This window comes from Rhipicephalus sanguineus, chromosome 8 (assembly GCF_013339695.2).
Source record: "Rhipicephalus sanguineus isolate Rsan-2018 chromosome 8, BIME_Rsan_1.4, whole genome shotgun sequence".
Classification (NCBI taxonomy): Eukaryota; Metazoa; Arthropoda; class Arachnida; order Ixodida; family Ixodidae; genus Rhipicephalus; species Rhipicephalus sanguineus.
In genome coordinates, this window is record NC_051183.1 from 40,502,071 (window position 1) to 40,526,639 (window position 24,569).

The 24,569-nt window shown below is 50.8% G+C and overlaps 1 protein-coding gene across 4 annotated transcripts in view; it reads left to right on the forward strand.

Moving 5' to 3' along the window:
- LOC119401763 (G1/S-specific cyclin-D2) overlaps positions 1–24,022 on the forward strand; it is a 321,278-nt gene extending 297,256 nt beyond the window's left edge. For all 4 annotated transcript variants that reach the window (XM_037668731.2, XM_037668730.2, XM_037668732.2 and 1 more), the window contains 2 exons: positions 10,698–10,837; positions 22,830–24,022. In XM_037668731.2, the coding sequence (XP_037524659.1) occupies positions 10,698–10,837; positions 22,830–23,051 (362 nt within the window). In that variant the 3' untranslated portion in view covers positions 23,052–24,022. The remainder of the gene's footprint in view (positions 1–10,697; positions 10,838–22,829) is intronic.
- The last annotated feature ends 547 nt before the right edge of the window (positions 24,023–24,569 follow it).

Consider the following 24,569-nt stretch of genomic DNA (forward strand, 5'->3'; position numbering starts at 1 on the left):
GCTTCGGCTTATATTGCGGATCCTGCGGTATTCCTTCGCGGCGCTATCTTTCCAGCTTCAGCTGCCAGTTTAGACGTGCCTCGCTCAGGCTGCTGCGGGAAGTGTGGTGACGACAGGAACAAGCGAATCTCTTCCTTCACGCGCCCAACATTTCTCTTATATAATCTGCGTCCTTCTCTCTTTCCTTTGAGCTCATTTGATTCGTGCCCCGAAAGGGAGAGAGAAATGGAGACGTAGAGGACGAGAAATGTCACAGCTGTCAACTCGGTACATGGACCTATAATAGCGTAGTAATGTCATTGCACTGTAATTCTTCGTAATAAGAAAACGTTTCAGCGTATGCACATGTGATTAGTCAACAGCCGAAGAGCCTACTAACAACGCTGCTTTTTGGCAAACACAGTGGTAGACAGTGAAGTTGCGTGTTGCTCTTTATCAGTGAGTGTCACGTTGAATGTGCTCGTTGTTCCCACAGTATTTCAAGGGCATGATGGTACCGCGTAGACCCGACGCTTAGGTACCAGTGGTACTCGACACCATCGAGAAACCAACATCGTGTCATCAGTTCCATTGAGGCGATGCTTGTGTTCTACATAGCCACCACTAATCACTAATGCTCATACATGAACATAGTACTAGGGCCCGGAATTCCAGCCCATGAATTCCGTACGTCATCGCCGTCATCGTGGATTTCAAACAGTTCCTCCTTGCGAAAGTTACGCTCGCGAAGTTCCTCCTGATACCTATGCAACATAATGTGACGTGATGTATGCGTCAGCGAAAGCCTAAGGACGTATCAAGGTCGGCAATGTCTTTCGCGTTACAAGCACAGTCCCCCCCCCTGACTTGTGGAATGTCCACACTACGGCCGGTACACTATATTCTCGGCTTCCCTCTTTGAAATCTCCGCTCCTTCCTTTACGAAGGACAGCATCTCGATAGGCACCGCGACTCGTTCTGCAGCGTAAATGACCGTTATTAACGACGTTCCCACGACACCACCGTCGCCACGCGGGCTGCACACAATCTACATAAGAGATGACGGCGCGCGCGTAATTGGCGTCGCAGATAAGAAATCACTTCTCCATTTTTCACCCAATCACTCGGTAGTTCTAAATACAGGGCAGGCATCGCAAGGATCTAGCGAAAGCGAGAAAGACAAACAATAATTGCAAAAAAAAAAACAAGAGAGAAAAAGATCAAGCTAAAAGAATCCTGCAGCGAGCCGGCACAGTAAAACGCGCCTCTTGCGGACAGGTTGCACAAAAGACAAACTCCGCACACGAACGGGTACGCAGTACTCTCTCCAAAGGGTGTGGGGAGTGGGAGTCAAAAGCGTTCGCCGACGGCCATCGAAGCACCGGAATTGCCCGACAAACAAGGGCGCAAAACGCAGCTAAAGAATGAATAAACGTGAGATAGCCACAGCAGAGTATATATATAACAAGCGCCTAATGACTCCTCTATAGCAGTGGGTTCGAGAGGGGAGGGCGCCCGGCTTCAAGGTCGTTTTTTTGCCGGGGACACCCTCTGGCAACCCCAGCACGAACACCACCCTCCCTTCAGTACGCGTGTTTTACTCTCTTGCAGCCACGGCCGCCGCCGTCGCAACGCCTCCCTCCCAGGGGGCGCCTATTTCTTACGTAATTGCACGGGCGAGACCTGAGCGCTTGTGGGCCCTTTAAGACCGTTTTAATTAGAGGCATCCCGCGGTGTTTCTGTTATCATGCGCGCGTGCTATAGGGGAGGCAGGCCGATGAAACGCGTAACTTTTCTTCTTTTTGATGTTGTCTCCTGCCGCTAAGCGTTTCTATCAGTTTTATATTACGTTCAATAAAATTTCTGTTGAAATGCAATAGAACATCCCTCTTGATCATCCAGAGGTATGGCCGCATTGTAGTTATTCTGACGTGTGGAGAAACGCCTAGCCTTTCGTCTCTTGCCGCAATGCATTTCTATAAGTTTTATATTGCGTTCGATAGAACATATGTTGACACCCGCCTGTTTATCGTGTTTGGTTTTCGACGGAGTGCGGCGGGGGCGCTTTCTGATGAGAGTCGTTTAACAGCAAATGCGCAGAGAAGCTGTGGAAGAATAAGCATTCATGAACACAAATCTGCATTACACGTATAATTCTGGGCCACTTCGTAAATCAGAAGTGAAAACGAAACACTGAAGAAGACGGGGCTCCCGTCGAAACGTAGACAAAATAAACAGTTGTTTTTATGAAGGTGCATATACTTTTATACTTATAACCTTGCGGCAACCGAAGTTACTCTTCCGTATTTAAGCTATATATATATATATATATATATATATATATATAATATAATGTAATGAAGAAACACAGAGATAGCACTCCTTCCTCGGCCAGCCATTCTATATTCTCTCCTACGTCTTCTTCCTCCGCTGCCGTGCTAGCTGCTCGCGCGCCCAAAGCCCGGTGTCGTTCTTTGTCATCACAATATATATATTCGCTTTTCAAGAACTTATAAAGGGCTCAACTGTTTGCCTCGTTCAGTCACGCATTTTTTGGTAGTTTGGCTGAATCTTTCACGCCTGACGTGGCCACGCATCAGAAGTTCAACATCTTCTCGCCTTTGACCGAGAAGACATGCCGCGGCGGTTGAACTCCCCTTCGAACCGGCCGGCCGCCCACGGGTGATTAAGTATCGGGAACTGAGCGAGAAAGCGCAGGAGAGCGGTGTACACTCCCGAGGGTCACCGAAGGTGTAGAGGTAAGGAGCGTTGAATTCGCTCGTTGGTGCTTAAAGGGGGGGGGCAGCCACACGGACAACGGCGTGGGAAGGTTAAAATGACAGGGTCCGCGGGCGACCTGCAGTGAAAACACGCATTCGTTGAGTAGGGGGGGCCACTTCGACCTTGATCGCAACTCATCCCGAACGCCAATTTGGTTAATCGACGTTGATAAGTACGCGACGTAAGGACGAGTCTTTTTTCTCTCTCTCTTTCTTTCTCTCGCATTCTCCCTCACCTGACTGGTCAAGTTTATGAGAGCCGTCAATGGATGGACGATAGCATGACCGGTCTGGTTTCTCTTTTCACTTCTTTGAACGAACGCGTTTTACGGACGAAAGAATGCAGGTGGAAGGGAACCCTGCCGTCATCGACAGAGCCCGGTCACTGACTTATAGGCAGGTATCGATGTACCTTCGCATTCTAGCAAAGTATGGCAGCGTCTATATGAGCCAGGTATGGTAGCCTGTTACTAGAACTGTGTCAGTGTAATATAGTAATGATAAGTTTGCCAGCGGTGTTATTGCATGAAAAAAAAACAGCTCCGGATTGGAAGGACTTCACATAGTAAGCTAGCTGTTTCCCTAATATATTACTTTACTGTATACTTTTATTGTTCTGGACTGAGAATAATGCACATAGGGCAAGTCAATGCTGCATTTCACGGCACCTTCGTAGAACCCCGAGGTTTCCACGTTCTGTGAAATCTTCATGAGCCTAGCAAGCAAGCCAGCGAGGTCATAAGTACATTGGAAGTACAGGTAGTTAAGATGGTCGATAGTTATGAACATCAATCATTCGGATGATTCGGCAACGCCCCAAGTTGAACGAACAGTGGCTATCACTTTAAGAGATGCCAAACGAGGTTGATGATCCGTCCGCACGATGACGTCTTTATCGGCCGGAAAGCTGGAGGGACGGAGTAGGCTCGCATCCGAGCACGACGCGAATGGATTCATTGACGCGTTCGCAGACCTCCTAATTGGTCGCAGGGCGTCGCGTAGACACTGACACTCCTGCCCCTGCGGGGGGCGTCATCTGGCGGCGAGATGGTTGAGGGAAGTGCATGCACGGAGCTCGGCCTATCAGGACGGTGGAAGAGGAACTCACGTCTCAGCTGACTGCCCTGCATCGCCCTCTGTACGTCGCCTTCAGGGTGGCACGAATCTTTAAGAAACTATCGGCCAAAGACTTCTCGACAAGGGCCTCCGAGTCTCATTTTTTGTTTCTTTTCCTGATGTCGCTTGCACCACCCAACGGGCTCATTGAAGAAGTGGCCTGTCCTTCCATCGCTTCCACCAAACCATCTTTTCGCTTCGTTTTGTTATTTTGTTGTTCAACTCGTGTAGCAGCTCCGCCGTAGGGATACATTCTTGTCTTGAGCTTCTGGCTTTTATTTTGTACTGATCGGTTCGGCCGTACCGAAGGAGACGAAGAAGGAAGGCAGGAGAACGAACTCTTTGGCCAACAGCCGCACCGCGCCGGCATTCCAAGGCGACAGCAACCTGTTTCGTCCTACCACACACGCGGGTGTCTCCGGGGGCCGGTTACAACTGAGAACTTCGACCAGGCCATACCCTCCGCGCTGCTTCTTTCAGTTTACTTTGCAGGGGCTAGGATTTCTTCGCTGTTTTACCTACTGTATATACAAATACATCCACACTGCGTGCAGCGATATGTTTAGGAATTGATATTCGCCTCTCTGAAAGTTTAGGACGCAGTCAACTGCGAACACAGAAGCGCGGATATTACCATGCGAAATTACAATGTTTCCAAAACTTGAAGAAAAAAAAGCAAGAATGTAGAAGAGGGTACACAGATATCCGAGATGGAGAAGACAGGTTGGTACGAACAACTTCACGGTTCGCTTGTTCCGTTCAAAGAAGCGGCGTCAGCCTTACACGCTGGCTAGGTGCAGGGCAGCTTGGTACTGGAGGGTAGGGGGAAATACCATCGCGAACAAATCTGCACAGTGCGCTGGAACATGCAACGCACACTGTGCATTACCGCATCGTCTAGGCGAGCAGTGCGAGGCATTCGAATGCGAGGCACGTACTCTCCACGGGTGGAGCCCACCCCCCAACTTCTGTTTTTTTCGTCCGCGTGCAGAGTCTTCGAGGATGGGCCGCCGTCATGGCACCGCCTTTTCCAACGCCATTCATGAGTAGCAGTTTCAATCTCTATTGCCCGTGCTGTGGAACTTGCCCTCTTCTGCCAAACGTCGTTTTTGCCTCACCGCTTACTTGCTGCGCCGTGAAGCCTGCCTCCCGTTTCGAAGCGACGATGAAGATCGTGTATGTACATGCCTGGCACCGTGCGCGGTTGCTTCGCCACATTGCTCTCGTGCATTGCTAGAAAACGTATTTTGGGTGCGTACTAGTTGAAAGCTTGCGAAGGATTTATTTCTGGAGAGGCATCCACCAGTCGATGTTGTGCGGCGTGATAATCTCGCTATTCGCCAGGACAAAATATGCTTCATTTTGTCATAGGCTGAAGCGGATAGCAAGTGTCACAGGTAAGGGCACACGCATGTGTTGAGTGACGCCCGTGCAGGAAAGAAATAGGCTCTACGTGGCGTTGTTCTCTTAGGTGAGCTCGAGGCGTTTCTTACACTGGTTGGCTGCAAATTTAGCAGGTCCTTTAATCAGGAAAGTGGGTTTATAGCTTTAACGGCAGTGAACGCAGTTCAAAGATCAGGGACACAGAATTAAAACAAGCTATACGGGACGATCCCGAATTTTGAGCCATCGTAATGCCTCCTGCTCCAGTGAACCTGTTCCGAAATCCTCGCTAAACTTCCGCCCACGCATGGAAGCTTGCCCCTGCTCACCTCTTCTGAAACAGCCGTCTTCAAAGATCTTGGCTACGTTCTTGGCTCGTCTTGCTGCACCCCCGTGCCCTTTCTCGCGGCCTGCCTTTTCTTCAGATACACTTGTCTTCTAGGTCCGTCTTTTATCTTCTGCAGTCTGTGAGCACCAACCATTCATACTGTAGCGCAAGGGCCGGCGCATGGAAGTACGTGCTTTGACTAGGCCTTTTTACTCTCTCCTCTTCGGATACCATGACCTCCCGCTGCCGGGCATTTGTTTAATCACGTCTCTCCTTTTTCGCCAGTCTTTTCTCTCACGTCCCACCTCTTCGTTGCGTATACTGATCGCGATTTCTTTCTCCTTCGCCCCTCTTTTTTTTTCTCGTTTGGCCCGCAGACGCAAGGGGGCGCCGTGATGCGTGCTTCGAAGGCGCGTTGTCGGTACTCTTCTTCCATCTGCGATTCTCTCCGTCCTCCTTTCTCTTAGTCTCGACTTGGCTCGGTTTGCCCGCGTGTCTGGCTTCTGCGGTATGCAGCCTCCCCACGTGGTGGCTGCCGGCACGAGCTCACGATGTGTCTACGAGAGCTGCTAGCGTACGACAAAAAAAAAAAAAACAAAAACACACACACACACACACAATACTAACAATGGCGAAGGCTGGGAGGGGGATGCACAGCCGACACCCTTCTTCTGCGTCTGGCAGCCAAGAATCCGGGACCATCCATTTCGGTCTTAAAAGGAGCGCGCACGCATCGTGACGCACTTTCCTAACCATTTGCCTCTTGTTTCGGTTTTGAATGCCGGCCGCTAAGCCTTCCTGGGCTGTATATGACGTACGCTCCTATCGCGCCTATAATTCACCCCCCTTTGGTTTATTGGTTTTCGTTTTGTTCCCTGATCTCTACTCTTTACTCCCTTTAACAATCCTTTACCGCCTTTGCGAAGCTGACGCTTGTATGGTGGCGTGTGGGCGGGCACACGATACGGCTTGGCAGTGAGTGAGCGAGGAAGCGCTTTGCCGATATGAATTCAGAATAGAAAAAAAAGAAAGGATAAGCGTACGTCAACGACCGAACGTGCGTATAGTAATTGCTGTGTTTAGTTAGGTTCACAGACCGGTCTTCGTAGACTTGTAGAGTCGCTTGCAGTTTCGCGAGGGTGGTGCCTGAGGCAGTCAGGCGCGCTGCGCGCCTACCGGTGCACGTCACACCGCGTGAGCGCGTTTGAAGCACATGCAGACCAATCTGAGAACGCCGAAAAGTTCACGCAGTGAAATCATCGTTGAGTTTTTGCAAACGCCGAACTGACTATCGCAGGTACAAAAATGCGGTAACGTTTTTTTTTGTTTGTTTCGTTTGCATTCTTGTCTTAGCTCGCCTTCATGGTCGGTCACCCTGATCGCTAACGGGGCTGACGTCAGAATCAATGCATGCCATTCTTTGATGGGTTACGCTAACGTAGCAAGTTTGAGGGACCAAATACATACAACCAGGGCAGTGCATAAAAGACGTTGCGCATGAGGCCCGTCTAAGCTGCAAGAGTGAGGGAAAGAAAAAAAAAAGAAAATGCGGACATTTGGAACAATAGTGTGTGGGGAAAAAGTGCATGAATCGGTGCACTGATATGATATCTCTTTTCGTTATTCAATATCAAGCACATTAAGAAGGAACAATGCTCAAGCTTATGGCAATAAGACGTCAACTCCTATCAACTGAAATGCTATTCGATCGTCACAGGGGCGGAGCTCATCGTTTGCTTGTTGCTCGGCCATGCGGGAGCTTCAGAGGTGCTACGAGGCAGCAATAAGAGGCACGGGTCGTAAAACAGTGTTCAAAGGCGAGGGGGCAGGGAAGAATGGGGAACAAGCTTCTCAAACGCGCCGACCCATCAACAACTGCCGTACCCTCGCCGCCGACAACAATGCCGTCCTCTGTACACTGCTTCTCGCGGCGGTTACACAACAACCGTGACCAGCACTAAAGCACACCCCCATCCTTTTGCAGGGCTTCCATATATCGCACCTTGCCCCCGCTCTGCAAGCGCCGTGTTCGCTCCGTGACAGACCTGTCAAACGTTTAGCAGTCCGTTTAGTGCAACAACGGCAAGCTCAGAAAGTATCACCAGCGGCAGCAACTGGAGACCTTGTTCCGTGCATTGAAAGGAACGAGGGGGAGAATGGTTCCGCAGTAAGTGAGCGGGTGTATGCAGCGTGCGTATGAGAACATGCTAGTCCTAACCGCATAAAGTTTGCTTACTTTTAAGATGAGATGGACAAAAGGAAGAAAAAGAAATGCCAAATAGGCTCGTCTCCCACTTCCTATCGAGATTCAGCCACCGTTGCATCTACTACACCCACAGGTCCAAGCGGATTGCAGGTGTTGGGTGTACACGTCGTGTGCAGTGGCGGTCACGGTTGAAAAAATAAAACGCCTCGCCGCCGTACTGCACGTAACTCTTGCGCAGAGTGCGGCGTGACGCGGGGCCGATCGCGCACCACGTAATGGTCGTTGCAACAGTGCGAAGAGCACGCGGCGCGATGCGCGCGAGACCGTGAAATTGTCGTAATGGAGTCGTGCGTGTGTGCGTGTGTTTCACTTCCTCTCTTCACTTCACTTCGCCGCCCTCTTCATGCCTCTTCTTGTTTCCCAAGCAGCGATATCGGGCACCGTGCGCCACACTGGTCACGGATCATTGTGCTTCCGCGCCTCCCCTTTCTTTCTTAAACGGGAACGGACGCTAGCTCACGTCTTTCGCATCAGTGAAGATCGTCGTGCATTGTGTAGCGCCGTGGTTGTTGCCATCCTTAACGCTCGTTTTATAAGCGCGGGGGCGGGGATGCTGGATTCGTTTATACACGTTATCGTTTGGCTTTGCTTTGCCTCCCCCCCATCCTCTTTTCTTTCTTTGCTGTTCGTCTCTAGGACAGAGTTTTACGTAGTTACACCTGTAGTGCGAAGATTGTCCGCTGGCGTCGCTTTGCACGCCTTCACTACAGATCGGCGACTCTCCCCTCTCTTGCGCTGAAGGTGTATAAGGTAAAGGGGAGGCGGCTGCGCCGTAAGCAGACATGTATCCTCGCGGATTGGTTTAAAAAAAAAAATGATGGTGGCTTGTTACGGCTAATCACTGGCACCAGGTTTGATATATAGGTCAGCGCAGGCATCAGGCCAACCTTTATTTCTTTTATTATTTTTTTTGCGCTATTAAGTGTTCTTGTTGTCCATGTAACATAATGTGCTACACCGCCGTCGATGGAATGGTCTCCCCGTTGATGTCTCATCGATGGTTACGTGTTATATGCATGTGCATTTCACCAGACGCGTTGCTCTGTTCATCGCGTCGAAGTGATTCAATCGCGCGAAGCCAGTCTTATGTGACACCTGCCGGTGCGTAGGACTCCACAATCTGAAAGACGTTCGGTTTACTTCGTATAAGGCTCCGTCACTCTCCGTTAAGTGTTTGCTGCGAGCTGTCTATAGCGTAGATCAATGATTAAACGATTTCCCATCACTTCTTAAGCGAGAGTCAGCGTTCCCATCTTCTATTCGGGGCAGTCATACGTGCAAGTTCGTGCGCTGGATGCTCGAGCAATTTATTAATGTGGTACTGCTCGCAACGCCTGCTTTTCTTGCTGCTTCTTTCTATCTTTCCTTTTTTTCTAGAGATTTCCTTTTGTCGCGGTTCGAATTCTGTCGTCATCACCCCACAACTCTATCTGCTTGCGGTGTCGGGTACGACTGCCGGATGAAACGACATGATGCATATTAAAATAAATTGTAATGATAGACAGCGCACAACCTGAACAGAAATTCCCCGACGCCCCGTCGTACTCTCTTAACCAGCGTTTTAGATAGAGTAGTGGCGCGTGTGCATACTTATAAACGCGCTATCTCCAACTCACCTTCTCACATTAAAGTTTGCGCTTCGCGAACTCTTAAAAAGAAAGCAGAAGGGCGATGCCAGCCACGCCAGTGACTTCTATGCTGCGCGCGCTTACTCTTATAATCTTGTCACTTTCCCGTGCTCTCTTCATCCGCTCGGTGTCAGCTAGTCACCACGACCCCCCTCCCTGACAAACTGCTAATGTGCTCTCGCGTGTGGTCCGTTGCGAACGGCAAAAAGAAGGAGAAGGGATTAAAGAAAGAATGAGAAGAGAGGCGTCGTCTCCCGTCGCGACATGCCGTGACCTTTTCAGACCGCGGGGCCACGCGATTACATTTTGACGACTATATAAAATGCGTCGGATGCCACGGGGGCACGAAACTTGTCACGCGAGATGCCCGCGAGCAAGAACGAGAAATACTTCAGAAACACTGAAATCACGTTCTCTCTCGCTCTGTTTGTAGAGGTGACGCAGGGGAACCAGCGCGTCATTGTTGCAGTTAGTGAGGTCGAAATGCTACGGCGTTGCCGAGGAACGCGACAGCTATTAGCATCACCACTGCGCCACCCGCGACACCAGTAGAGGGGAAAACGCATCACAAACCATCTCCGCGACCGTGTAACCTCTGAATCATCGGCGTCGCAGAGGCGACGACGACGACGTCTTGGGTTAACGACCACCAGGCGAAGGATGGAGACGAGACCCCTCCTCCGCGTCGCTCTACAGACGACGAGGCAGTCGTTGTCTCCGATTCTAACCGTCAAAATAGGCCGTCCCGACCTCACGCCTTCACTCAGCTGCGGAAAGCGTCGATAAAGGGTCGAAGTGCACTACGAAATGAAAACAAAAAAACGAGTTTTCTGTGCACACCTGTTATCTCTCTATTTCTTTAGCAGTTGCTCATCATGCTAAGGGATCAGTCTCAACTGTGTTGAATAAATACTGCGAAACAGCGTACTGGCGGACAAAGACATGGACAGGATATGTAAAGACACAACGTCATAGACACACTGGCGTTGCGTGCCTCTTCCTATCCTGCCTGTGTCTTTGTTCGCCAGTACTGTTTCACAGTATTCACCATAACTAACTACAACCCAGCTCTAAACGCTTAGTGTTGAATGAAGTGCTGCGTAGGTGCAGTCAGCTGAGTTGTATTCATTTGAATACCCAAGTGCTAGCTGTCCTTGCTCCTCAACTGTACTAGCTGCCCGTCTAAAGCGTTCGCTTCTTTCCATTGTTTCGCGCAGAATTCGAGTTCATCCTGTCGCCAGCGTCGATGATCGCCGCGGCGAGCATCAGTATGGCCGTCTGCGGCCTAGTCAAACTCAACTGGACCCAAAAGAAAGAAGTGCTGCAGAGGCTTCACGACATCACCAGCATAGAAGTGGTATGTATTCATACGAACCTGTATAGGGTGGGGCCATTTTTTAGCCACTGTCCGCCATGCTGCCGTTTCGAGCCAGTCACAGCAGCCGCAGTGACCTCGTGAGCCAATGAGAGCTGCCAAGATGACGTACTCAACAAATATGGCGGAAGTTGACGGCGTTTAGTGTACATCAATTAGCAGAGTCGTTCATCTACTACACGCACATTCTGCATGAATACGAATTCACAGGGTTTTTACTTCTGTTTTTCCCTGGAAGTTCATCATTGCTTAGCCCGCAGGAAGTCCCTGATAAATTACAGTACACGTCTGGCACCGGACGCTGATAGCGAATTCTCGGCACCCTTACGGAGTTTCGGTTTCGGATTACCCGACCTAGTCAGCAAGGAACGATGCTCGTACGCCGCGTTGCAGTCTCATTGAAATACGGCAAACGATTACGAAGAAAGAAAAAAAAAAACTATTTTTCACTTCTCGTTCTTCGTTTCTTGATTTGCTGCCCGGCTGCAGGAAAAACGTGCGCTGTAAGTAATGGAAAACGACACTATTTTACTTTCCGACGCTGGCGTGGCGAGGTCAACGCGTCTTATTAACTTTTTTTTTTCTTCGCGAAGAGTGCGCCTGCACCTCTCATGTAGTAGCCACGCATATTTGTAAGTGTGTGTATATGTGCACGGTACGAACCGGTTCAGCTGTTGTTGCGGCAGTGTTTCGACTGAAAGAAAATCATTTGTCTTCTTTCAAGGTTAGCTATATCACACTCGCTAGCTGTGCCTGCATTTTTTTTTCTTTTCCTTTTCATCTGAACGCATCGTGTATATACGCTGCAACTCGTGGGTGCATCACACCCAGAGTGCGAACGTTAATCATCAGTGTGTTGCGAAAATATGTTGTCCGCCGGAAGGAACTGTTGCGTAAAATCTTGTCACTGTGTTTTGAGCGACGATATCGATGGTTTGTGCCGGAGGCTGCGAAAAATCTATTTGCCGTAATTAAAGGGTTTTAAACCCGTCCGTGAAACTTATAATCTTACGGCTTAGCGGAGACGCGGAGAACCAGTGCCGCCACCTGGTGACGCGGAAATCAACTAGAACACGACTAAAGCTGTAAGAACACTGCCTCAGTAATTTAGATGCTTAAGATGACTGTAGTAAGACTGCTATAATACGAAAGACATATTCGCTGACTCACAACATCCCGGGCGCTCCGAGTTGTCATACGTACAGCGTGAGCCGACGGTCGAGCCATAATGGATAACGAGTTCCCAATCTAGATAAAACGCCCCACGTTTTCTGACCACCACTTGCCGCTGCGGAAAGTGTTCCCAGAAAGAGCAATGAAGGGCACCCAGAGACAGTTGGTAAACGTAGCTTTTGCCGTGCAAGATGTAATACAGAGGAAGAAATCGAAAAGTGAAGAAACACAAAAAGCAAAGCGGGTTGAAAAGTGAGCTCGTAAGCAATGACGGTCCCGGCCGCTGCAGAAGCCGTGCGAGCAATGCTCTGGCTCTTCCGCTGCCGGCTTGCACAGTGCATGGCGCGTACCACGAAACAGGACGAACGCTGGCGCCATGGTAGAGCCGCTTTTAGAAAAACGAGGCGTCACGGCGACGGCAACTGGACACCATACATGCTGCGGAGGGTGAGAACACGATCGAATGCAGTTCGCGTCGAACCACCGTGTGCAAGCAAGCGAGCAAAGCGGTGGCCGGTAGACCATGTGGGAAAAGCCACTTGCCGGCGACGGAGTGTTCAGGCTTCCACTTGCGTGCGGCATTGTTGTAGATGTGTATTTGGTTCTCCTCCTGTGGGGGTCGGTGCCGACAGCATTCTTGGCTTTCGGCGCCAATGGCTGTCGCGCCTCGCTTTCGAGAAAAAGAGCGCCGGGAACGGTTGAAAAGAGGAGCGCAAACGGCGCTCCCGTTTTGTTCCTCGAAAAAGTGCGGACCTTCTCCACTCCCACCCCTCCGTTTCCGTGCGCATATTTGTCGGTTCCCTGTACGCAGCGAACGCTTTAGGACGATCAGTTTTCGTCCACATTGCTGCGTTGCACTGTATACACCTATTCCACCGGACATACGTCACGAAAATGCGGTGGCGCTGTCGTCGGGCGTTTAGTTTCGCGCGGTAGGCAAAAGCCGCTGTGCCTACCGCAGTTTCTGCCGTGTTTTCGCTGGTGCGTGCGCTGTGTGCCGTCGTGCAACGAACAAAAAACGGTCTACCGACGAGATACGTTGCGGTTACTTACGCAGAAAAGCACAAAAGAGGCGGAATAAGCTTCTGTCCGCTTTTTTTTTTTTTTTTACGAACACCGTCGCAAGAAATTGGCCGCAGCTGCTAAACATGAGAACTCGTCTGCGACGCCGGCTCATCGGTTATGTGATAAAAATTGAGCGGTTTGGCGGCTCGTTTTACCTAACGAAAATGATTAGCTTTATCAAAAGTGTGTCATTATTACATCCCGCACCACATTTTTTGGCATTTAGCCTTGTGTGGAGCCATTGGAAGCATGTCTACCTACATAAGCGGTGGTAGCTTTGTAATATGCGGAGAATTCATCACGACTGAAAAATGTCGAAACCAGAAGGGTCAAAAGGATTTTGTAGTATTCGCGTCAACTAAAGTCGTGGCTCGGTTCATTAACGCAGCAGCGATCGAAAGCACGACTTCGGCTACACTTTTTCAAATTTTATGCGGCTGCGATGACACACGCAACACAAGTGCATTGGACACGGCTGTTCTGGCTGCGATTCATATTAACACATTTCCAAGTCTGTCACACTCCACAGGCGAACTGCAAGCGTGAAATGTTCCGACTCTGCTTACGGGCTGTAGGCCTTCGCGGTCTCGACTTCAGCGTACGGGCAGAGCCGCGACCCGCGATTGGTGAACCTGACAGATATGTAGCAGCCTTGTCCATGACATGCAGTAATTGTTTAATACGTTATCGCAGCTCTATCGCCGATTAAAGTGTCACCGAGATCGCCTTTCACTTCAGAATGAGTAACTTACCCGGCAAATTTGTTTATGTGCGAGGATTTACCGTAACGATTATGGACCTGTTCGTAATGTTACTCCGCGCATTTTCATACGGTATCAAAGAGCGTCTTGCGGGGCTAAGAGGCCCGTTCTTGCATCAGTTACCAAATTAACACGTACAAGTGTACTACAGCAGTGTCGATGGCATTTCGTGAATCAGTCACATTCGTGGCGTCAAGATACCTGATGTTATGGTGAGGTCATCATAGGTAGAGTTGCACGTCAACAGTTTTTATATATTTATTTCAGAGTCCTTGTTGGGGCCACGAAAACTTCCTCTGTCGCGGCCGCCCTGCCGTCCCTTGTAAACACGCGGGAGGCGCCCCGACGCGCGGTGCTCGGAGGCAGCTTTGCAGCTGCTGTGCCAGTTGGGCTGGGCGGAACCTACGCGCCGCGACGTCGCTACAAGTGCCTCACTATGTCGACGGCGCCTACCGCTGTTTACAAACATGGAGTAGGTCTATACAATTCTCTTTCCGTTTGTTGCTTTGTTTCGGTGGGTAGAACAGGCCTCCAAATTAGCGTCGAATATGTAATTTGGCATCGAAAAGCAAGCAAGAGCTACGTACAGTTAAGCGTAGCTCCTTGTTGCGGGAACTCCCAAGTGCCTCTTCTGGGTTACTTATTTTGGTATTCCTTAGCACTCGACGAAACAGTCGCTTCACATGTTGTGGCATGCAGGTGCTGCGTTAATATAAAAGCACTTCCGTTCAAGAACGTCGCTGTATCACCTAATTTGCTACAACGAGGGCATCAAAACGCGCTGGAGATACTGCTTCTAAGAAGCAAAATATTACAGAAGCTACAACACTTCACATGCCGATCGATCAACATTAGAGGTCCACCTTCTATTCTACATACGATGCGCGCGTATCGTTGAAGAGCCCATGGAGATCGGGATTTCCTTTCTGGCAGAGAGTCAATTTAGTGGTCATGCCGCTCTGACCACACTTTCAGAGTCGGCGCAATAAGCTGTAGGTTGTCACGAAGGTCATATCCAAAAGGTCGAGCTTGGCACGACGCTTGGGGCGCACAGGGCCTCGAAAGTCTGTGATACAACCTTGCGTTCTGGCTTTTATTCTCAAATTGTATTGAACTGTTCCGGTACCAGTATGCTACCGTTGCTTCACCATTATGTCATGATCTTAAAGGGGTCATGAAGCACCCCTTGGGCTGATTGAAAAAACACATCCTGCGGAAAGCTGACACGGCTATGAACTGCTCTGCCAAATATTACAGTCGTGCGCGCCGCGTAATGGCCACAAGCGGAGCGCGAAGTTGCCGTTTCCCCATGCACCCTCTTTTCAAACAGAGGCCGGTTCTCACTCTCGTCGGTGGGCGGGGCGTCTGTCCGCTGTACGTCGCAGAGACATAGCACGCTTATTGGCCGATAGCCGACGTAAATCGAGAGCGGCGTTCGGATCAGATGCGCTTCTTGCCGCGGGGTGCCGTCACTTGCCGGCGCCCTCCTCAGTACACGGTAGCCGCACTCGCGCAAGCGAATCACAGCGGGAGAGCGATCGCGTTTCATGACGCGCGCTGGCGTAACTTCTTTCCCCCATGCCATCCCTCCCTGTCTAGCTTCCAGTGCGCTCGTCGGCACGAGAAAAGAGAAAGCGCTGGGAGCGTGCGCCAAACCCCCGTAACTCCGCTGATTCTTGACGGATTCGAGAAATTTTTGCGGCAATCGATTCGGGAGGCAGTACACTCCGATACTGAGGCCATTAGATCATTACTTGGAAAAGTGGTTCATGACCCCTTTAAGGTTCCTCCGCCCGCAAAAATGGCACAAAGGCCTATCGCATTAGCCTGAGGGAGAGATAGGCCCATGGGAGTTCCTCGCCACATCAAAGCACTGTGCCCTCGAGCTTCCGAGAGCCACGTGTCCAATGGTACTCCCGTGACCCCTGTCACGTGACACGCGTCGACAGCAGCCACGCGGGCCATTGGCTTTTGTCGCTAAGGTCACGCTCCTTGCGAGCAGGGCGCGGCTTCTCTCTGCGGTCGCTTGCCAATGCCAAGGGCACGCCGGCAAGGGCCGCGAACATATGTGTATGTGCGCGGCGCTCGCATGAGCAACTCCGTGGCGCCGCCGTTCAAGCTTTGTGAAACTTTAGAGCGCCTCTAAAAACAGGCACAGTGTTATTCTTTTCGGCATGTGTAAACCTCTACCCTCTTCTGCGAATTTCTTCTGTGGGGCCTACATAACCTCGCCGCGTAATGGCAATCTCCTCCTTGCCCTCCCCTCGACCACCGTATAGACAGCCACTTGCCGCGCTGACTAAAAGAAGCCGTGTGGGAAAGTTGTACTCATCACGTCACTGATAGCAATTACTCTCCCAAACGGCAGCCAGCACATATCGCGCCGTCCTCAACGCTCTTTGCGGCGCCATTATTTTCTCTGCTTCCCTCTCCTCTTTTCCCCCTCTTCCTCCTTTCCATGTCTGGCGAACGGTGTTATTCATTCACCAAGCCTATATCTCGGCAAAGAAGAGTGCTTAGATGGCGCAAACACAAACACATATACGCGCACAAAATGGAGGCAAGCACCACACGAACCCAAACAACATACAGGGACTTGTCGCACGACGTCGAAGGAATTAGCATCCCACGCGCATGCGTTGCACGCAGCGCTCTCTTACGGCCGCTCGCTCTCTCCACTTAAGAGACCCGTTTTATTTCCCCCCCCCCCTCCCCTTTCCAAACAGTGCAGTACATGCTGTAGCGGTGCCAGACGCTCGTAAAACCCGAAACGACTATGCTCAGTCCCATGCTTTTATACTACAGCCGTGTCTCCGATGCGATTGTATGTTTGTGGTTGCCCTCTCGCGGTGCAGAGCCGATGTTCTTTCTTCCCTACCCTTTCTCCCTGCTTAAGCCTTCAATATTTTTGTTTCCTTGCGGCTTTCGTTTTAGCTCTAAGCTTGGGCGAGCGGCCTCGAATTTCGCCTCCAGGAGCGAATGATGCCGTTTATTACTGTCTATCCAAGAGATGTCACCGCATGCAGCTCCAAAAGGAGTTATGAGCATTCGCACATCTCTAACTCGACACATATTAAATAGTCTTTGCAGGAGGGGGACCGCAGCAGTGACACACCCAATCTAGTCAACGCGAAAAGCGATGATAGACTCGAGCAGAAAAGATATTCTGTATACATTCGTGGGCCGTATCGCATGTCCCGTATTTTGAGGCATTAACTTTTTTGCTTCAAGCGTGCTTGCCTCTTCCTGAAGCCTCCGGTTAAGTGCTTTTTTTTTTCACACCCTCGGAACCCCTTCTGCGCCTGTTAAGATTCTTATTCCGGGACTGCTACGGCATTCCACTACAGTGCATTTGCCCCCTGCCAGCCAAACACTCGCAGCAAGGCGTTGACGGGGGGCATTGACTGGCAAGATGGAAGACTCGTACGCGATGCATGAGGTCAGCACATAAATAATTTTTCAGCGCGCTCAGCGCAACCGCGGCGTTCGGGCATAGAATCCCCGGGCGGTTTTTCGAATTAAAATGCAGTACGACACTGCCGTCTCTCTACACACCCTTCGCAGCACGTAGAACGCCGTGCTATTGCTTTAGCTGCTCTGGCAAACGGTTGCCCTGGCTGTGGTTCATTGGCCAATGAAAATGCAGCCTCCAAGATGCTCGTTTTGCAGGACTGAGCATCTGGTGGTATGCAGTGCACAGTCTTGCGTTGCTTTCGCTCGGTATAACATGCACACTGAGGCATCTGGTCGGCAGGGCACTGCGCAAGCCGATAGAACTTAGGGCAGCTGGTGGGCCCCGAAGTATGCGGAGGCGTGTGGCATAAGCCGATGAAACTGGATAGCTCATATGCGTGCAAGCATATGGATGGATTCCAGTGAAGCCCACCAGTAAAGCCTTCGTGGTATTAGCTAACACGGAAGCCGCTAGTGAAGAATATGATCTTATTGCGAGGCGCCAGGGCACGAGCTGTGAGATTGTGAAATGGGGAAGCGTTACGATGTGCAGTTATAAAAAATTAGCTCGCACTGCGATAGTTCGCGCAGACAACATTTACTGGAGTGGGCAGGCGATGCAGCATCTGGATATACGCAGTGCATCGACCAAGGGAATCGCAGCTTGTGTTTGAGCCGAGCTGCGTCGGGGACTGGTAGCATTTCGTCTGTGTAACGTTGCGGGAGATGAAGGCCTCTAGCATTCCTGAAACTACGGACGAATAGATTATACGACAACAGCGCGCCAGTGTTAAACGTAGGGCTCGCTCCATCCGGATCTCACTGCAAGCGGTCAAATGTAGCTGAGGTGGATACACAGCAGTTAGCGAAGCATTCCATGTCACGTAGAAACACTTGTACCTGTGTAAGCTGTACACCTTTCGCATGCTGCCGGGTACTTTTCTTTTAAGCGGGATTTGGGCTCACGCCTATGAACCCTGGAGGTCGAATATAATCCACAGCCTACGGCGTTCCTCGCAACGCACCGTGAAGCCTCAGGGATACAACACGTTCTCCCTCACTTTAGACTGCTGGATTTAGAGTAATTAGTGATCTTGCCCACGGCAATAACAGTCGCCACAAAACACCAGCCCAACGACTCACGAACGCCGGCAAGTGCGAGTGAGCTTTAAGTGGTTCGTGTTTGTTGGAGTCACGTCTTCGATACGTTCTGCTCCAAACGACTCTTCTTCAGCGGCAGGTCACAGAGTTCAGCAGCATGGGAGGTACCGGAGCCGCATCTCGGAAACAAACAATAATGATGGCCTCGAAGATGAAAGTAACCTTCACGCCTGGCAACTAAACGGTGGCGCGAGAGGTCGATGAAGGTCTGCCAGACCTTTCACACGACCGTTCGAGCATCTAAAGAAGTTCGAAAGGCTACCAAGGTCAAGCGACCGATCAGCAGGTCGCGGAACGTCGAAAGACCCAGGAATAAAAAGGGAACGCGTGAATTCCCGCGAATCCCGTCACAAAAGAACGGGTCGGTCACGCCTTTTCGGATTGAGATGGTCAAAAGGGGTTCGATCGCGGCGGGGTCTGTTGGCGTGCCTGGCCGCGGGCGAGCAAATGGCGAAACGGGGGGGGGGGGGGGGGGGACTATTGTCGACGTTGCCCGAATCACGCACATCATGACTGGTGAATCTAGTCCACTGCCAACATAAGACGCCCTTCGGAAACACAATTACAGTACCAATGGTTCAGTCCGAAATGGTCTGAGCTTTCGGGAGTTCTATTCTGAATGGATTCAGAATAAAGCGAAGTAATAGGAAAGAAAAAAGGTCGATGCTATTGCTTCTGGGCAGTCCTCCATAGAGGCGCCGTGCATTCAAGAGGCACGCTGCTGATTGACCTTATCAGAGCGCGCGCGGCGGCGAAAGCAAAAGAACCTCCGTGAACCGGCTACGCACCCCGCTTTTGCTCAACTGTCCGTTCGTTCGGCCCTGTCCATAAATAATAATCGTAAAAAGGGGGGGGGGGCTTCCTCCCCCTCCCTTGACCGAGGACGGCGCACTGACACATGAGCCCACCGTCTCCTCCACATTCCCGCTTCCCCCTCCTCAGAAACACCACCACTACCACCATGCACACCGCCTCGCTTCACTACATGGCGCAGCGGCATTCCGTTTCGGCCCATTCTCCGGGAGCAAACACACGAGCCCCATTCCCACGCTCTTCAACGGAGCGAGAGCCGAGTCGAAGACTTCTCTCCAGGAGTAGGGGGGGGGGGGGGCTCAGGGCAAGAGAAGGTCTTACGCTAGGTGCACTGGCTTCGGGGGGTGAAGAGAAGAGGAGAGTTCGTCAGTCGCTCCAGCAGTAGTAGTGGCGGCTTCGTAGGCAGGCAGCCAGCCCCATCTAGCGGCCGGCTCGGTCGCTACCGCAGCTCCCAAAAATAAAAAAGAACCTGAGCAACCGCCCGTCATCCAGAACGCCGCCGCCCTCCGAAAAACCGTGATCGCGCGGCGCTAGACAAAGAACAAAACGAAGACAACAACGGCAGAATGGGACACCCCGCGTGGAGCTCCAACGAGACCTCCGACGGCAAAGAAAAAAAAAAACCCACACGAAAAATGCTCGCGAAGAAGAAACGGGGTGGATGGGTGTGGGGGAGGCGGAGCAGAACGTGCTTTGAGAAAAGCGGCTCGCAAGGCGCGACGGTGGTGCTTCGGCCACTGTGGTGGCAGCGGCGTGCCGGTAATCAAGTGTAGTGGTACTTTCGCTCTTCAGCAAGAACGAAAGGAGGACGACCGCCTGTACATATCGGAGGCCTACCCTCCCCCTCGACCTTCTTCTTTTTCTGCGCCGCTGATGCTTCCTTCGGCACCACGTACGACGACGTTCCCTCCTGGAATGTGCCCGAGCTGGTGGTTGTGGTGGTAGCTGGAAGAGGAGGGGGGGTGCCATGTACGGTCTTCTTCGCAACACCCTCTCGTACAGGCCCACGAGAAAAACCTTCTCGGACTTCTCTTTCTTGGGCATGTGCTTCTTTTGCCTCGCCGCTTAGCTAAGCGGGCGGGCGACTGGGGAGGGCAGCGCATGAATGGCCGAGGCCTGGACAGGTTTCGTTTTCGTTTGCGCGCCGGCTTCATCCTTCTCCTTCCCCGGTGGCTTGAATTCGCGGAAGAAGTCGGCGGGACGGTTCTTTTCCAAAGCCCCTTGCACCCACCCCCCCAACCTAGAAGCTTCGGCGGCCAAAAACTTGAAAGCCAAAGAAATCACTGACTCTCCCGGAATGAGGTGAAGGGGTGGTCTGGCATCGGCTAGGAGGTGGGAGGGAGTGCCCACCGTTTAGCCAGCTACCGAGCGCAGCCAATCAGAGGCAGCCTTTCGTGTGACCCCCCCCCCCTTTTTTTTTCAATCCCTCTTTCGGTCTGTAGCGACCTTCCACGGACATTTCAAACGTCGTGCCCCCCAGACGCCATGCCCATTTCATTTTTGCTTGTGTGCTTTCCTTGTGGCCCCAGCGCACACGGGCGGTATCGCGAATGAAATGAATAAGGAAAGGAGAGATTGGATCGATGTAAACAAGAGAAAAAAAATAACTTGCGTGAGGCCGCTCATGCGCGGAGAAGGGGTGTAGGTCAAGCACATGTGAGTTTTGTTGCCAGGCTGGATTGGCTCCCTGAGGAGAGCGGAGAAGTGGCGACAAGGAGTGACCTTGTCGCCCGTGGCGCAACAGGTGATTGCCGTTCACCGCTCGTTGCTGGGTCTTCCTCGGCGTTTTAAAGGTCCGATACGCCGTTCGGGTGCTGCTGCACGTGTTGCGCGATCCTGGACTCCAGTGGTGCGCAGCCGGGTACCCACTCCACCCACGCGTTTGTGACGTCATCTCCTTGCTAAAGAGCGTTGGCCAATCGTAGCCGAAGAGTTTGTAGAAAAGAGTGTCATTAAATTAGGTGAATCGATCATAATGTCACATCAGATGCTTCTGCCTTCTCAAACGTCCAATCACAATGTGTCCCTTTCATGAGCACTTCACGCTGCTGCAACAGATCAAGTAGAAAGTGCATCACCGACAAGCAGGCCTAGGAATTCTGACAAAATGAATCTCGCTGCTTCTCAGTCCCACGCCTCGCACCTTTGAGAACATCATAAAAGCGGATTGCAGATTCAGTCTCGACACCGTGGTAGATTCCTGGGGGATCACCTTCATATCATTTTGGCATTCATCTTAAGAAAACAACGCGAAATTCGGGACAGTACACAGAGAAAGGATGCATTAGCAGGCTATACATTACGAATTCTCAAAACCATGGTGATGCGACATGCGCATGCGCGAATTCCACGCTGCATGCACCGGGGAGGGGGGGGGGGGGGAAGAATCCACATGGTGGTTAGCAACGGCGAAGTGTGTACAGAACTGGAGCTCACCCTTCACACGAAGGCTAGGCTCCAGTAAGCTCAGTTTCGAGTTGTATGTCTGTAGATAAGATCGCCAATCTTAAATTCCCGCACAGGAAGCTGGTGCCTCCGTGCCGCCACAGTTTCGAGCATCTTCCAAACTCCGAACGCTGATTAGGAACCGCGGGAGAATCGTCGGTGGCATCTCTTCACCGGGCTCCTCGATAACCACGCTGAGTTATGGTTTGTTTAAAGCGGAAACAGGGTAGGATGGATGCCCCGGGGGAAGAAGGTGACGGCACGAAAGATGCTTCGCTCCTGTTTGAAGATATATGGTTCAGGCGGCGGGTGGCAGTGCATGGGCTGAGCTCCTGTGGTCTCTCCTCCCGCTGATTGTCGATATCCGTTGCTTTCGGGCCGAATTCTTTGCTGCTTTATTCTGGCGGTGTTTGCTAGAGCGCCTTTGGACTAGCGTGAGCCTCACTGCCCCCCCCCCTTTCCACAAACTTTGCAGAGTCGGAGCTCCCTAAGACAAACCAGTGCTCTTGATCAAGAAAAGAAGAAACAAAATTGAACATGCCAGCTCGTTCCTTATATACGCCTTAACCAGGCTCGGTGGTTGGTCTTTTCAGCCTCGCTGACACGGTTCTTCCAAAGATACGCACATGGCCTGCAGTACGGGGCGGATGTGTCTGCGACGTAGCGTTGGTGAATCTTCCCCTGTAACACATGCGTCACCCTTCACCTCGTCAGCATGCATTATACAAGCGAGGGTGGTGTGTTGTCATCGCCATAGACAGCGCCTACAGAACAATTTTTAGTAGATGAGCCGAGAAAATAGTGCGTGCAGGAATGGTGTGACCTTTACTGAGGATATAGCAGCGCCGAGGGCTGACTTTCGAGGCATCTCGACTGTTCTGATTCTACATGTAAAATCGTACATTTGCTCTTGCGCGTTCTGAACTTTCATTGAAGCTGAAGCGCTCACCTTTCGCCTGACGTGCAATTTGCTTGGTATGCTTCTAGGCTGGTGAGGAGTAGAAGGCGACAGTCTGTGCATGTTGCATTGAGTAACATAACTACGTATTGTAATGCCCGCAGGTAAGCTTAGTCCTTAATTTGTCTTCCTTTCTTTTGCGCAGGACTGTCTACAAGACTGCCAGCAGAGGATCGAGAAGACCCTGGTGAGGAACTACCCCGAACTCACCAAGAGCCTTGCGGCCTCCTTGAACGGCACAACCCCAACGCCAACTCCGGCATCGACGCCTTCGGGGGACTACGCAGTTAAAGTGAGCGCCGAGACAGTCACCCTGGAGTCAGAGACCCCCGATACGCCCACCGACGTCCAGGACGTTCTATTTTGAACTGCGGCCTCCCCCAATGCTTAGGCACTGCCGGAATACCTTAGGAAAATGAAAAAAAAAAAAGAAAAGAGAAACAAGACAAGAATCCCCGGTCACTGTGCTTCACCAGTTGCTCGTGGTTGACAAGCCCAGCGATGTTTGGCTTCAAGTAAACATCCTTCCACCCAACAACCACCTTGTTTCCCAACCCCTTCAAACAGCTGCAAGAAAATGCAATAGAACTCGTACGAGGAGGGACTCCGGTGTTCACCTCGAGTACCCATCCGCCTTAGTAAATGCAATGGAACACTCCTGTGTGCATGTGCGTGTGCGTGTGTGCTGCCGCAGTGTTTTTTTGGTGACTTTCGGCAAACTATATTTAGTCCTTTTTTTTTTCTATTCGTCGATTCATTGCTGCCCCCTGCCTGCCGAGAAAGGAAGCAGAAGAAACGTCCTTGCCAACGCGAAGAGAGCCTGTGACAATCTTTTCTGACCTGACCTCAGCACCATCGCTACACTCCAAAGGCTTTTTGTTTGTCGCTCGTGAAAAAGATACTGAAAGAACTGGAAGGCTGACGCAAACGTTCGATGATAACTGAAGATGTGAACTGGTGTTATAGAGACGTTTTTTTTTTAAACCTTTGTCTTCTCTTAGCCATTGAGCGTTGGTCAAAGATGGTCACTCCTTACTCGTCCTTGCCTTTTTTATTATTATTATTATTATTATTATTATTATTATTAACTCTGCCGGGACATTGAGTCGAAAGAGAGTGAAACGGAGAGCAAAAACATGTAGTGATGTGCGACTGCCAGTAGTGTGCCTTGTGCAAAATGTGCGTCTCAGAAATAATGGAACGCAGAGATGTGAAGACGCCTAGTCAACGATGAACGTGACTTTTTTTTATGTTGTGTTTCAGCTTAGTCTGTATGGCATTGTATTAGTGTGTGTAAGGGACCAACGACGAAGATGACGGCTAGAAAAACGAAAGCAAATGGTGCTGTACGAAAACGTGACTCTATATTTTTTGAGTGGTATGAGATCGATTTTTTGAGACTGTCTGCTTGTATGTTGTGCGTGCTTGAGGACATGGCGAGAAAGAAAACAAAACAAAAGGAGACAGCAACGACAAGTGGCGTAGGAAGGAATTCTGGGAAACTGTAGAGAACTAGAGGACCAGTTCGATGTCGTTTAGTGGCAAAGCTAGGAAGACTTCTTGGCAAACTCTCGGGCGGATTTCCCAACCATGGAGTTTTCGAATATCCTCAATTCGTACCTTGGACTTGTATTTTGGTCGTAGAAATAGAAGCAAAAATCGCGTAACTTAATAGCTAGAGTGTTGTTGAAGGAATTTAACCATGATGCTCTTGCGAATTTACCGCGTGTCTGGTGCGTGTGTGTGAACGTTGCCGTGTGGTAAAAAAAAAAAAAAACTCAGGAAAGGCAGGCAGTAGTTTTTTCGAGGTTTAAGTGGGTATTATTATATTATAGCAATAATTATTTTTATTGTCTTTTGTTGTTCTATCAAGTCCTCTATAGCG